Genomic DNA, 16447 nt, shown 5'->3' with positions numbered 1-16447 from the left:
TGTGATATTTCAAGTTGCATTTTATGTTCTTTGAGCAACATTTGCATTTTTTATCAATACAGTATCTTTTACAGTAACATATTATAAATCCTTGCTTACTTCCAGATGTTAGCATGGATGCTGAGTGAAGTGTTAATGAAGTTGCGAGTACATCTTGAATGTTAATAAAGTAAGTCAGAAATTGTAAATTCATTATGAGCATAAAGTCAATCGAGAAGACCTTCCTTGTTTCCTAACTGATAGAGTAGAGATCTGATGGATTAATGCTCATAACAACAGCTAAAACATTTCTGGGAGATGCATGTCCCCTATCAACATCAGGCACTCTAACTAAAACATTTGAACCAATTTCAACCTGTCTGTCATATTGTGGTTGCATTAGCTAAATGTTCAAAACATGTTATGGCTTTTCTTCATCACCACAACTAAAAGTGGTCAAACATCACGAAAGCCATGATGCAAATTTCACTTTGTGGTCTTTTAGAGTTAGTCACAATGCATTGTGACTGTTTTTACAAGTGCCACGACTCAAATTTTGCATTAGGGATAATTTAAAGAGACCACAATGCGTTGTGGACAATTTTTATTGCTCAATGAGCATTTTCGTTTTTTGAGCCTAATATATATATACCAGTATAATCCTATTCCAAAATGATCAAAACTTTAGATACAAGTGGCACAAACAAAAGTTTTTATCATTCTTGACATTGATGATCCCTGTTCTTCTCGTAATAAATGTTGTTTTATGTCCATATATTCCTTCAAATATTATGTGGACATTTTTGCTGGTAGTTTTGATGTTAAAGGATTTTTGTCATTGTCCAAACTGTAATTTCATTTCTTTCCTTTATTTTTATGCAAAGGCATTAGTAAACTTTGATCCTCACTGACTGAGGATTCATAGCATAATCTAAGTTCAGGTTCTTTTCAAAATGCATCCGCACACTCAAAATAATTGGAAAAATAAAAGCAGTTTTATTCAAAGCAGATAAAAAAAATACTTTTTTTCAGATTTTTACCATCAAAATCAAAACATAAAATAACCTGTGGATTCCAGAATTAAAAAAATTCTTTTTTCCCCAAATTGGTCGAATGTCACAATCATTTTGAAGTCCAACAGAAAAATGTTTCAAGTTTGTGGTTACATGGCTTAAATTTATCTTTGTATACTAGTACATTTATCAATTAACAGGACTTATGATACTGGAATATTATGGATGCAGATATTTAGTCTTACAGATCAGAAATAATATTTTTTATTTAGTTTGCCTGAACACATACACTTTGAGCTGTGAAAAATTACATAATGACAATCAATCAAAATCAATGGACAGAGAGAAAAAATTATTAAAATTATTTGAAAGAATTAAAAAAGTGGTAAAAAGTAGAATTAATTTAATACCTGAAAAAATAAATTCAACTAAAAAATATTTGTGTTATAGAAAAGAAGAAAATTATGATATAACAGAGGAAAAAGGTGTTGTATATTCATTTAATTGCAATTGTAACCCAAAGAAAACATACATTGGAGAAACAAAAAGAAAATTAAAAATAAGATTAAGTGAGCACATTAGAGCAATAAAAGGAAAATATGCAAATTCAGCAGTGGCTGAACATTGTAATAAGGAAGGTTGTGAAATTGATTTAAATATTGTTAAAATAAGGAAAAAAGAAGAAAATAATTATAAACGTCAGTTATATGAACATATAAATATACTCAGACAAACAGAAAGAATAAATAACAATACCGGAAGGGAAATCCACCAATCCTGGAGAAGCACTATAGAAGGGGGAGGGAAGGGAAAGCATAAAAAGAGAGATTTGGAATGAATTGTAAATATAGATTAAGTAAAAAAGAATAATCAAAAATGTAAGTAGTTAATGTAGAAATTTTAGATAAAATTATGATTATAAATTTAATAAGATTAATTATGATGTATAAAAAATAGGTATATGGTTCGAATTATATGGTTAATGTGGATTACAAGTATATTTGAATCTTTAAAGAAGTTCGGAAATACAGAAACTGTAAGAATTTTATTATTTTATTGTCGGGAAATTAATGTGTTTATTTTAATTTTTAATTATAATTGTAACAAAAAAAACATTTTAATTGTTAGTTGTAGAAAGCGCTTTTTGAATGCCTGCCGAGGAGGGACAAACAAGTCCGAAACACAAGCTTAAAGTGTATGTGTTCGGGTGAACTAAATAAAAAATATTATTTCTGATCTGTAAGATTAAATATCTGCATCCATAATTTTCCAGTATAATAAGTCCTGTTAATTGATAAATGTACTAGTATACAAAGATAAATTTAAGCTATGATAAAGGACACAAAGGCATAATAATTGTGGTTACATGGTTTGCTTTGTTCACTCACTGCATGAGCTTCATCCACTTGTTCACATATTTTGCAACAATTTAATTCCTGATGTGACTGTTTCTATTTATTTTTCCCTGGCAACTGTGGGCAGCCCAACCTCTCACTTGCCCATTGACTTCAACCATTGTTCACAATATATTGGGAACAATGGTTGAAGTCAATGGTCAAGTCCCAATATTTATAACAAAAATTTCATGATGAAAAACTCATCTCTGCCACCATTTCTTTTTTAAAATGTTTTTATAATAAAGAAATACTTTTTTGTGTAACAAAACTAAAATTATTCATAACACAAACTAAAAAACATCATCAAATTTCACATATTATTTTGTGTATGCAATACATTATATACTATTTAATATAATAACAACTGTGATATAGAAAAAAATAAAATAACAACAAAGTATATCAATAAATTATATAATAGGAAAGAGTTCTGTAAATATTAATTTTGAGATCATGGCATTATAATAATTTACTTTGTGTCAAAACATATAACTTACCAATGCCAGAAATGGGCATTTTGGACAACTGTGCTTCGGCAGCTGCTAGTTTTGCAGTGTTGGCAGTAGCCTAAATTAATTTAAGCAAGAAAAAAAATATGTTCTTATACAAGCATTGCATTTTATGTTATCATAAGAAATAAACTGCAATTATATTCATTTCTCTTACTGAAAATAAGAGAAATAAAATATACCTGCAAAAAGTATTTCTGGTTACTTTAATAAATACTATTACTATTTACTATTATCAGATTCAAAATAACTTAATGTTTATTATAAAAATTGTCAAAAATAAATAAAATTAAATATTTATTCAATGTATGATTATTATAATTTAAGTTAAACATCAAAATTTCAAAATAAAAAAATAATAGACAATAAATCTATATTACTAAATATATAATAGCTCTAAATAAATTATCAATATACAGGGTGGGCCAGCGAAAACAAAACGGCAGAGTGTTCGTGTTCGTCCAAGCAAAGCGCTCGGACAGGTCGATTTTACTCTCGAGGGGACATCTTTTGCAATAAAGTTTTTGCGATTCTGAATATTAACTAAACAATCATTTTTTTCGAAATAAATGCTTTTTTAGTTAATACAAAATAAATGAGTTTTTAAAATTTTTTGTTGTCTTTTGTATTCAGAATCGCAAAAACTTTATTGCAAAAGATGTCCCCTCGAGCAAAAGATCGACCTGTCCGAGCGCTTTGCTTGGACAAACACGAACACTCTGCCGTTTCGTTTTCGCTGGCCCACCCTGTATATATATATAATTTATGTGTCACAGCCGGATTGTTAATTTAGCCGCTTTACAAAGCATCTAGTTGTTTGATTAAATAGTGCCGTTTTGTAATAAAGCTAACTAACATTCAGCCAAATTGTCATTTATGTTGTGTTTTACAATGTGGCTGGCTAAGTTTAACTGTATTGTAAAGCGGCAGAAATCTCAGCCTCTTCACTGAAATGTGAATTAAGGCTAGGGACAAAAATATTAGGAAGTAAAAAAACATATATTGCATATTCAAAATTATTTATTTATAAACTTGAAATTATAAAAAGAGTACAGTATTTGAATTATTTCCTGCTTTTAGGAAATAATATAATTATTTATAGTAACTAATTAACTGTTCTTTGGTCATTTAAAATCATTTAAGAACATGTATTACTATTAAGTATTCTTAATGTTTAGGTTCTGTACTTTATTATAATTAAGAATAACTTTTGTAAAATCATATGGAAATAGAGAGAGATAGTTTGACATACTAAACAGTGCAAAATTAAATTATAAAAATGAGAAAACTTGTTAAAACCATTAAATTTCTTGAATAGTTACAAAATAATATTAAACGCATTAATAAATAATACATCTATTTGATACAAGATAAACTAGACTGACATTTAGATCCACAAAGAATTTTCTTTTTATTGATAAAACATGTGCATTTATCAGTGTGGCACTGATTTTTTGCAGGTTTGCATGAGCATTTTTGAAATCCTTGACCACCAAATAATGATTGATTAGTCAAGGCTTATCACAGAGATATTGATCTTTCTAGTATTTCATCATTATAATCAATCCATAAGTCATGTAATTCATAACAACAGAACCAATTTTTAATTATTCTGGATTTAGTTCCTACTTTGTAAGCTCTGTTTCTGAAACCAACAATTTATCCAATATTATTTTTGGTATCTAAAGAACCACGGTCTATTTTTGGTACATCAAGAAAAATACTTTTTCCAATATCTAATGGGGGAAGTTTCTTAGCAGTATCAACCATCTTCTCTGCAGCCCATTTAACTCCTTTATGCACTTCTTCTCTTTTGATTTGTATATTATGCTTGCTTTTGGATATAAAACAGATCACGTAAAAAAAAATTGTTTTAATTAGTTATTCTATCACAGTATAAGATATCACATTCACATAAGCAATTCTTGTTGTTTATTCCATGTTACATACATTTGAAGCAGGAATGCAACTTGAGCATGCATCATGTTATGTGTACATGAAGAAAAAACTTCATTCTTTTCATGCATCTGGATACACAACTGATACCGTTCCAAGCCAGAGTCTTCAGATTTGAAAGTGGGAAATCAAACAATTAATTCAATATTATCAACATGTTTTTGTTTCTCAATTTTTTAAAAATTATTTTTAGGAAATTTTTTTTTTCCTGTATGTATTTTGTTTGGTGCCAAACTTAAATTTTATAATTTTGATATAGATTATATACTCATAACTTTCATCGCCTTCAGACAATCCACAAATAGCATCAACAGGTTTAAAGCAGGAACTAAGTACACTGATGAGCACCACTGATTTCATTTTGACACTGTACAGATTAGATCAGGTGATAAACTTTCATTATTTTCTGTGGTTATTGTGATATAAAAGATATTTTCACTAATCAAATTATCAGAACTGTGCAATGTCCACATCGAATGTTTTCTACATCTTTTTGATCACTGATGGCAAAGAATGCAATAAATTATGCAACAAATGATCTTGCCAACACAGACTATAAAAATTAATTTCCTTATGTAATAATCTTAATAGCTACTAAAACAAATTAGAGATTTCTTTATATACGAGAATACTTTGCCCATTTTACCACAAAATTATGCCTAAAGGTGACACAAATAGAGATAGGTATTTGTCTTCTAGACTGAAACAAAAAGATGAAATAACTTATGTAGCCAAGTCAAATTTCTGTAGCCCAAAAAGTCGGCAATGCGTCAAATGATTCTTTTTAAGCCAAACTAAAACAAGAGTAAACCCATTTTGGCAGTCAAATCTGGCAATGTTGCTTAGCACTCAAGTGGTAAGAACAGGAAGTAAATATGACAATCTTGCTGTTTATCTAACACCTCATTGTAAAGTGGCTAATCGCTTACCCGGCTGTATCATAAATGTGAAATGTCATTCGATCCAACAGGATTTGGTTTAGCCTCTTTGTAAAGTGACTGAATGTTAGTTAGCTTTATTATAAAATGGTACCATTTAATCAAACAACTAGACATTTTAAAGCAGCTACTTTAACAATCAGTTGAATGACAATATAAGCACTGATGTATGTATGTATGTCAGTGCTTATCATTCAGCTGCATAGTAAATGTTAAAAGTTATGTAATTTAATTAGAAAATAAATTAATTATTGAAATAAATAGTTTTTTCATACCAAAGGTTAAAATAACTCTCTTACATTTTAGTTACTAATTCAGCAAATGAACAAAAGCTAGTAATTTTAAAAACATATTTCTTAATGTTTTGTCAAAATTAAAAATTTTATACTCATTATTTAGCATCTTCCAAGAAAAAAATATACAACAAATTTTAAAAACAATAAAATAAAATTTTAAGAGTCAAATCTGTGATAATTTTAACTAAAAGATATTTTTAATATGCTGGAATTCCATTTTCAAATTTCACTCAACTTCTATAAAATCAAACAACAGTGATACTACACCAGAGTAAAGTAAACAAACATACATACCACTGAGCCTGTTACCGGTGTGCGTCTTCTAATAAACAGACTGTTAAGAATGTTTTCGAACTCTCTGGTTCTTCTTCCAGTAACTGATGTTTTCGAACCCGAGAGTTTGAAAACATTCTTAACAGTCTGTTTATTAGAAGACGCACACCGGTAACAGGCTCAGTGGTATGTTTGTTTTCTATAAAATTTTTCAGAAAATACTGACAATTTATGATAAATACAGAAATGTTAATTTAGTGATCTAAATAATTAACTTTCATTATTTTATGATTAAAAATATTGAATTAATTACCTCTTGTTTCAATTCATGAATATGAGCATAAGCTTCAACCAGTTCATCATGTGTTTTATGGTTTCTTTCTACTTCTTTTTCTATTCTCTGCTGTAATTCTTGAACTTGTTTCTTTTTAGACAATAAAAATAATTTTTAATAATTTAAAGTTTTAAGAATTAAAACTAATATTTTTAAATATAATCAAAATAATTAGTTTTGACATTATACCTCCCATATTTGTGAAGAAGAACTGTATTTTTCTTTTTCAGTTTCTAATTTATTTTTCAACAAATCACATTCTTTTTCTAATTTTTCTACTTGATTTTTCAAATAATGGTGAGTTTCAGATTCTAATCTTTCCAAATTATTCTGTAAGAAAATTAATAATAATCATATTTTTTTTATTAACTTTTGTAAAATTTCAATTTTGTGGAATCCAAATTTTTTAGGACAATTAAAACAAAATTTTTAAGAATTGTTTGACCTAATAAAAAAACAGTTTTGAAAGTAAATAAATCAACAGAAATTATTATGTTTTAGTTTGTGAGATTAGTACATTACATTATATATACTAATCTAATAAATCAAAAAGTAAGTTATTAACCTATCCTGAGTTATTACTAAGATTCAGATTTTTGGGTGCATTTTTAGAATGGATTGGGTATTCATTTGGTTGCCTTTTTTCCCCGTTTTGGGTGCTAGTTTAGGCGCTTTTAAATTCTGTTATTAATTAAGACAAAATTAACAAGAAGTATTACATTTACAAACTACATTGTTGTTTACTGCAATTTACACATAAAGATGAGTATTGTAATTTACAACAGTAATCATTTCAATGTTCTTAAAAGTGAAGTTTTGTCATTTGGAGGATAGAATGTAAGGAAAAAGATTTTTTTCACATCAATAGAGACTAATGGGGCATGTTTCATTTTTACTTGGAATTCTAGTTCAGTGCAATCCAAAATATTTTTCAAATTGGGATTTTTTTGATAAACTAGATTCAAGCTTGTCCAGGGCAAAACCATCCAGTACATCAAGTGCCTAACTTACAACATTCCACTGTTCCCGCATTTCAGTTTCACATCTTTTCAGCTCATTCATTGTATCCAAAAACTTGTGCATATGCACGGAGTAGAGCTCTGTGGTCATTACTGGATCAGCGACCACTTTTTTGACACCGTTGACAGTAGCAGAAATGCCAGGAGGAAGTTTGTTGATAAAAGCATTGATTTTCTCAAAGTTCTTGCAGTAGAATACCACACTGTTTATTCAAGACCCCAAATGGACTGGGTGGTAATGGTAGTCCAGTTATGTCTTGGTACAAGCATTCCTGACTACAGCACTTGAGAAGAACCATTTTCATTTTCAAAATGAAGTCGTTGGTACACTCTACATGAATATGTTCACATACTCGGTGTAAGACAAGTCACATGCTTTAGGTTGTAAATGCACTTCAAATTTGAGAATGCTGAAAACATGTAAGATGCTTGATCTGTAACGACAAGCCAAACCTTTTCGTCCTGGATACCATTTAGCCACAACTCGACATAAACATCATTGGAAGTTTGGGACACTGTAGATGGGTTCGTATTTTCAAGTTGGTACATTTTGAACATTAGAATCCAGTCGGTTGTGCAACAACAGCGTTCAGCATGTACCGTTTTGTCTAGTATAAACACTACAAGATTGTCTCTGATAATGTCCAGGATTTTAGATATTGTTTGATCATAAACTGGTTTCATGTAGTTTTTCTAAGAGTGCTCTCGTCGGAGACAACCTTTCCCCTATATTTCTGGAGAAATGACTTAAAGATTGGATTGTTTACCTTATATAAAGGTATATTTGCCTGCAGAAGGGCTGTTGTTAAATTTGCATAAAGAATTCCTCCTTTTCTGTTTGCCTTCTCTTTGCTTTTCCAAACTCATGTCACCTGATTTTGGTTTCTTGGTGTTTGACATCAACTGAAATCACATAATCGCAAATTAAACAGCGAAGTTTTTCGTTTGTGCACACACCTTCACCTTTAAACTTATTTGCTAAAATGTTCAGTTTAAATGTGGGCAATTTTGCCATTTTCTAATGTTGCCGACATCGAACAAAGAAACTTGGAACTGTTGCGCTCACAAATCAGGATAAGATGACCTCAATACAAAATTTTCTACATTGTTCTTTTCTTAGAAAAGAAAACACATGTTGCAGATTTGCAGTGAATCTGTTTACATTCTTAGAACAACCATAAAGCTTAGTTGTTTAGTCCAGAAAATTTAGTCCAGAGAAAAGGGGGTAAAGGGTTCCCTTTACCCCCTTTTCTCTGACCAAAAGAAGAGAGTAAGCCAATTATCATATTTTTTTCCTCAGTATACATAGTCTAGTTTAACGAATTTTTCTCAAGTGAATGAATAAAAAAAAAAAAAAAAAAATTATTGTCGACATATTGTTTGAAAATGTAAAAAAGGGGGAAGCTGGGTGCAAATTATATAGTTTGGGTGCTAGTCACTGTTTTGAGAGAAGGTTTGCATTTTGGGTGCATTTGGGTGCTAAACAATTTGGCAGTATCAGCCTACTGCACTAAAACCGATGTAATTTATCTTTTTACACTCTGCCCCTTTCAAAAACCAAGTGGGTGCGGCACCCAAAAATTCGGACCTTAGTTATTACCGACATATCTTGAGGTCGTAACCTCTGATGTCAACCAGTTGACCCAAGATATCTTGTTACAGCATTGGAACATTTTTGAAACTAAATGTCACTAGTCGTTATAATTTTTATATTAAAACTAACTTTTAAAATATAATTTTTTTTGTTATTACATTTATTGATTTATCTATTTTATTTGTGATAAATAAAAAAATAATTTTGGACGATACTTAGCCACAATTGTTCTTTTCAAAAGCGTGTAATTTTTGTTAGGTTTAACATTGACAAAAATTCAACATGGCATCACAGGCAACAAAGAAAGATTTAAACATCCAATAGATTAAAGTGATTTCCAATAAAATTTTTTTATTTAAATATTGTAAACAATAGCTTTAATTTACAACAATGTGATAATTTATATCATTTTATTATACAGTATTAAATATTATGAAAGAGAAATTATGAAAAATGGAAAATATCAGTAAATAATTTCAAAAACTGATATTTATTTTAATTTAGTTACTTGTTAAAAAAACATTCAAATTCTTTATTTATCACTTACATTTTTTCTATTATTAACAGTAAAACTAATTTTGGATTTTAATTTAAATATAATATAATTACCTGAACTGCTTGTAAATTTGCAGTTAAACGAGATTGTTGTTGTTTCTCTCGCAATAAAGTGTCTTTTTCTTGTACAAGACGTGATTCGACACTCTTTAATAAATTTCTTTCTGCTTGTAAGTTTTCTATTAATACTTCTGCTTTTGCCAATTTCTCTTGTGTTGCCATGACTTCCTAAAATATATCAATAAAATTAAAAATACTGTATTGAAATCTATTTTGTAACTGTAAACACATTGAAATGAAATTCCTACCTGGCGTAGACTATTGATCGTGTGTTGATGTTGAGTAATATTTGCAGTATGTTTTTGATTTTTCTCTCTTAATAATGAAGCTTCTCTCTTAAATATATCAGCATTTGATTGAAGTAAATTAAATCTTTCTTCAGAATATTCCAGCTATTTTATAAAAGTTATTTCATTATAATAAATATAAACAAAACTATATAATATTTTCTAAAAATTCACTATCTCATAGTCACAAATATTAATAATGATATATTCTATAATTGAGGAGTTCTACAGAATAAGGTACAGTACCTAAGTGCACTTAGATACATGTTTTCAATTAAGTGTTTTATTACTTTTATCAAATAGGGTTTATGGATGTGGATAACCAATTTTTCTTGTTATAATATGCATTTTACGCAAGCACATTTAACATTTAAATTTTACTCACTTCGTAACAAACCAACAAACCTCAAGGACCAGTTTTTGAGATTTATTATTATTGTTTGTTCTGGATAATTCATGATATATCTAGAGAAATTTTCAATAAAATGAATAACAATATTTAACTGAATAAATTTAACTTTTTTTCTTTATAGTATCATATACAGGGTGAGTTTATCATCTTAAGACAATGAAATAACTTAATTGGATATCATTATTTTGGGAAAAAGGTATAAACAAAAGTTGTAAGGTTTCGAAGGGCCAACCAATTGGTGATCTTGGACGTGACCTTGACTTTGACCTTCAAGGTCATTTGAGGGTCAAGTCTGTTTTTTCCAATGGGAACACATATTTTTGACCCTGGCAATGGAAAGAGTGGGAAATTTCACAATTGAATATACCAGGTTGTTCAATAAGTTTTGTCGTTCAATAAGAGATGGCGCTATTAGGTTTGTCGTTTTATTACTCTAAAAATAGTACTACTTTTTTATAAACACGTGTGAAGTTTCATGTAGATCTGTCAACTCATTTCTATATTTGCAGCTGTTCAAAGTTGACGTGTCAGTGTATTTTTTTACAATGGAAAAAATTGAATATCGTGCAGTGATAAAATTCTTATTTTTGGAAGGTGTAGCACCAAAACAAATTCATGAACGATTGGTAAAAGTGTATAAGGACTCTTCACCTTCAATTAGAACAGTAGAAAGATGGGTTGCTGAATTTAAACGTGGCCGTACAAGTCTCGAAGACGATCCACGTGAAGGACGTCCAAAAAGTGCATCAACACCAGAAATCGTAGCAAAAATACAGCATATGGTTTTGGAAGATCGTCGATTAACTGAGAGAGATTTAGTAGAAGCCCTAGGGATCTCATTAGGCAGTGTGAGCAATATTTTGGCTGATGTTTTGGGTTACAGAAAGCTGTGTGCACAATGGGTGCCGCATTCGCTAACTATGGAACAAAAACACATTCGAATGCAACTTTCTCAGCAACATTTGGAGCGTTTTAGAAAAAATAAAAAGGATTTTGTGCGTCGTTTCATTACTATGGATGAGACTTGGGTCTACCATCATGATCCTGAATCAAAACAAGAGGCTAAGGAGTGGTGTGAACCCGGTACTTCGGCTCCGAAGCGAGTTAGGGTCCAGAAATCGGCCAAGAAGGTGTTAGCATCAGTTTTTTGGGATGCAAAAGGAATTTTGTTCGTGGATTATCTCCAAACTGGTAAAACAATAAACTCAGACTATTATTGTAATCTTTTGGACCAGCTGGATGTAAAAATTCGTGAGAAAAGACCTGGTTTACAGAAGAAAAAAATCATTTTTCATCAAGATAACGCACCCTCTCATACAGCTCAAAAAACCATCGCAAAAATCAGTGAATTAAAATACGAATTGTTGCAACATCCTCCCTATTCGCCAGATTTAGCTCCCTCTGACTTCTGGCTGTTCTCACATCTCAAAAAATTCATGCGTGGGAAACGATTTTCATCGAACGAAGAGGTAATAGCAGCCGTGGAAGCGTATTTCGACAGTCTTCCGGATTCTCACTTCAGGGATGGAATCCATAAATTAGAAGATCACTGGAACAAGTGTATTGAAGTTCAGGGAAATTATATTGAATAATAAAATGTATTTCAAACCATAAAATTGTGTTTTTTTTATCGAACGACAAAACTTATTGAACAACCTGGTACCTTTGACCTTATGGTCTAGGTCAATGGTCAAGATTATTTTAAGGTTAAAATTATAAACTTTTTCTAATGAGAAACCATACTTTTTATCAAGGTCACCAATTGATTGGCCCTTCGAAACCTTACAACTTTTGTCTATACCTTTTTCCCAAAATAATGAGATCCAATTAAGTTATTTCATTGACTCAAGATAAAAAAAACCTCACCCTGTATTTTAAATATTAGTATCATATCTCTAGTCATAATACTGTATATGTCAGAATGTAATATTTATTCTAAACCAGCAAAGATTATGAAAAAAATAAAATACACATTTTTGAAACAAACATGAAATTCTAATGCAGTTTCTTTACATATTGTTGCATTTGATTTACATTATTAACTGAGGGTCTGTTCATAACGTCAAACAAACATATTTAAGCAACTAGATTATTATTTAAAATTAATAAACAAATGAGATAAATATATCAACTAGTTTGATTAAAACTAACAGCCATTTGCTATATATATAAGCATTGCTTTATCTGTATTCCATTCCTTATATAATAAAAGAATACAGAATAATATATTATTATTAACTTAAATCATGTGTTTTATTCTATAGTATTTCCTAGAATAAGAATGGAACCAAAATGTGGACCTTAAATCTTTATCACTGTGCCATAGCTAAGCAAGGAAACTTCTTCAAAATATGATGTTTGAATTTGGAAGAAACCTTGAAATATATAAACAAAGTTTGAACCAGCATGTTACAATAATCATAAACCAACCAAAAGTTGTGATAACATTAAAATTTTATTTCTTCTTGTTGAAATATAAACATACTTTTTAATAGCACACTTGACACTTGTCCAATATAAGCATTGTTTCTCAAATTCCTTATAGGCCAATGGAAAATTCTATCTTCAGAAATTAAGATTACCAATGGGATTGCCTCTGTCAGCAATAACAACTGAAATAGTACTTAAAGCTATTGAGTCCTATGTTGTTGACGTACTACTTGCAATAAGATATCCACTAGCATATTTTAGTTATATAGATGACATACTGATATTATGGCGAGAAATTCCAAATTCAGTGACTTCTTAAATGTGTTGAGTTCCTGTCAATTTTATATTAATTTCATTCTAGGAAAGGAGGATAATGGTAACCTAAGTTTCCTGGGTCATTGCATAACAAGAAAACCACCAGGATTGATATTTAGCTTTTACCACAAATCCACAGCAAAAGCCTTATGTTACTGACAGCATTATCTCTGTAGCATAAACCCTATATATTGGTGACCATACAACCTATCATAAGAGTTTTTTCTTTTCTTTTCCAATAACCAACTTTTACAACTAGAATTGGAAAACATTAAATGCTGTTAAACCCAGCAGTTATCACACAGTATTCTATGAAGTATATAATCAAATACAACATACACACTTCCTAGTTTCACACTCACCATATCAAGGTACCTCAAGAAATTCTCCAAGGTCACTTTCTGGTACCTAGGGGTTACAACATATTCTCTACTCCACCTAACAAGGTTCCTCATGATTTATCCAGTGATAAATTTGCCATCTCTAAGAACCTCACATGGAACAAACTAGAGTTAGTTGATATATGAGATTTCTATAATAAATGACAGCAAAGTTTTCCACTAAACTGAAACCTTAGCTCAAGCTTTTGAAATAAAAAATTCCCCATACAAAAAAAGTATATGTAAAGAAAAAGAACCACAATAAAGCCGGCTGCTTTTTTCCTGATAATGACTGCAAAGTCCTATGAGATGATGTAAAAAATCTTAGACCTGAAACATTTCAACAAAACTCTTTTAACTCAAAACCATAAATATATGAAAATCCAATCCTATAAATCAACCAATGTTTAATCTCTATCATGTGTTAACAGTGCCTTCATGCCTTAAAATAATGTTGTACACATTCTACCAATCAAATCTTTATACATTGCTCCCACTTGTGCCATTTTTCTCCTATTATTTGCTGGTATAAAAATATTGCACAAATAAAACGTTTTTAAAATTAAAATTCAAAGATATATTCTCCAAACATTTCTGTTCTTGTTGTTCAAAATTGTAACTGAAGAATCCCACATATATTGAGCAAAAGTAGTCTTAAAAAGTATATTTGTTTGTATTTCTCTAGACAAAAACAAATAAAATAAAGTTTGTTGAACATTTCAACAACTTTTGGTTAGTTCAAGCTAGCATCTTCGTGTTTTACAAAGATGCTGAAAATTTCAAATAGATTGCAACAGTTTAAAAGTGTCTTTTAATTTTCTAATATATGTTCTATATATACTATGATCTACTTCATAATGAATATCTTCCTTTATGTATGTAGACTAATGAACATTAATTCCATTCTAATTCTAAACCACAATTACTCTGGTTTTTCTCAGAATAAGAATGAAATCAAGAGACTATCATATCAATATCAGGCATTTATTTGGGTTTTCATCTAATGCCAGTAGCTACAACATGTAAGCATACCTGTTTATGTCTAAATGAAAAAAATTCATGAAATTATTTTTCATTTATTGTATATAGTAAACATCATTGTACCTGTGAAGATAGCTTTGCATTTTGTACTCTCAGTTCAGATATTTCATCACGAAGCTTGTCAATCTGTTCATTTAACATTCTGAAAAAAATATTTTATAATAATAAGCAAATAAATGATATTTACCATAATCACAATTTTATACTTATATAAGTTCATTTGGATTATAAAATTAGATAAATGTGTATATAGTTTTAATTCTAGTTTCATAATCTAGTATTAAAACTGGAAAAACAATAAAGCTATCCACTGCCGTATGCCATCGAGCTATTTAACGGCTATAATAATAATAATAAATAATAAATAAATAATAATAATAATAAATTACCAAATCATTTGACTCTAGAGAGAGGTGTTAGGTGCCATCTTGTAATAAATTTAATAATTATAATTAATTATTATTATTATTATTATTATAGCTGTTATATAGCCCGATGGCATATAACAGTGGATGGCTTTATTATTCTACTGGGTTTTCACAGAGTTGTTTATATACTGGAAAAACAAATTATTTATTAAAGAATTTCTATCATATATTTCCTAATAATTTTCCATCTTTATTAATAACTAATTTTAACATGAATAAATGCTTAGTTCTCTATTTGCATCTTGTTATAAAAAAGAAAAATAACAGTTCTTTTCTGTTAACATGACAAAGTATATTAACAAAATTAAAAACAAATTCAGATTTTTAAGTTTACAAATTTTAAAATGATTACATAATTAAAATGAAATGTAATACTTGTAGGCTGTATTAAATGTAAAGATTCTAGTCATTCATATCAGCTCATACCATATTTTGACTCTTATGCATAGTTTTAACTACATTATCTCATACAATAACATGTGTATTTGTATCATTTAAATTTAATTTTTGCCTTACTTATAAAAATAATTTTATAAACTTACTGTGCATTTTCAGCTTTTTCTTTTTTGTAAACTTCAAATTCCTTCTGTAACTGAATAAAGGCCGTTTTTGTTTCCTGAGTATTTGAATCATCTGCTTTCTGAGGTGATATATTAGGTGTTGTCACAGGCAATGTTGAAATAACAGAATTTGAAAGAATCTAAAATTATCAAAATTGTATTATCAATTTTCAAGCAAAAATAAATTTTAAAATTAAATTTATATGAATTTATTTCTGTAATTATTATTTCAAGCATGTTTCAAAATATATAGTAAATATTTAATAATAATAAAACAACAACTGTACACACACACATTTGTTAAAGTTTGCGAAGTTAAATAATAAATTTTTAAAGATAAACTATCATTTTAACATAACATTAACCTGTAGAAATGAAATCAAGAATTAGAATTATATTTTATATTTCAAAATAATGTAATAACTTATAAAACAATTCAAAATAAAACTCATTAGATCATTAAATTTGTGCTAGATTACAAAAATTTTTGATGATTTTAAACAATTCTTTAATAACATTTTATGTTTTAGATTCTGAATAAGTTTAAATGTATAGTATTCAGATATATTATAAGGAAAAAAGATAAATATACAAACATTAACATTTTCATGCTCATGTTGTAAGGAGTCAATTCCGACCTGGACCCACCAGTGGCCAAGCAGTCTTTGTAT

General features: G+C 29.2%; 1 protein-coding gene across 4 annotated transcripts in view; it reads right to left on the bottom strand.

Moving 5' to 3' along the window:
* LOC136987589 (nucleoprotein TPR-like) overlaps positions 1–16447 on the bottom strand; it is a 172043-nt gene that overhangs the window by 104571 nt on the left and 51025 nt on the right. For all 4 annotated transcript variants that reach the window (XM_067285348.1, XM_067285347.1, XM_067285349.1 and 1 more), the window contains exons 15-21: positions 15759–15916; positions 14852–14930; positions 10172–10315; positions 9918–10091; positions 6885–7025; positions 6675–6785; positions 2887–2956 (exon numbers count right to left, since the gene is read on the bottom strand). In XM_067285348.1, coding sequence (XP_067141449.1) covers positions 2887–2956; positions 6675–6785; positions 6885–7025; positions 9918–10091; positions 10172–10315; positions 14852–14930; positions 15759–15916 — 877 coding nt within the window. The remainder of the gene's footprint in view (positions 1–2886; positions 2957–6674; positions 6786–6884; positions 7026–9917; positions 10092–10171; positions 10316–14851; positions 14931–15758; positions 15917–16447) is intronic.

The sequence above is a fragment of the Centruroides vittatus genome, unplaced genomic scaffold, assembly GCF_030686945.1.
Source record: "Centruroides vittatus isolate TY-2023 unplaced genomic scaffold, ASM3068694v2 scaffold_2520, whole genome shotgun sequence".
NCBI lineage: Eukaryota > Metazoa > Arthropoda > Arachnida > Scorpiones > Buthidae > Centruroides > Centruroides vittatus.
The sequence above is the reverse complement of the archived record's forward strand: the minus strand, read 5'-3'. Positions and strand labels throughout refer to the sequence as shown.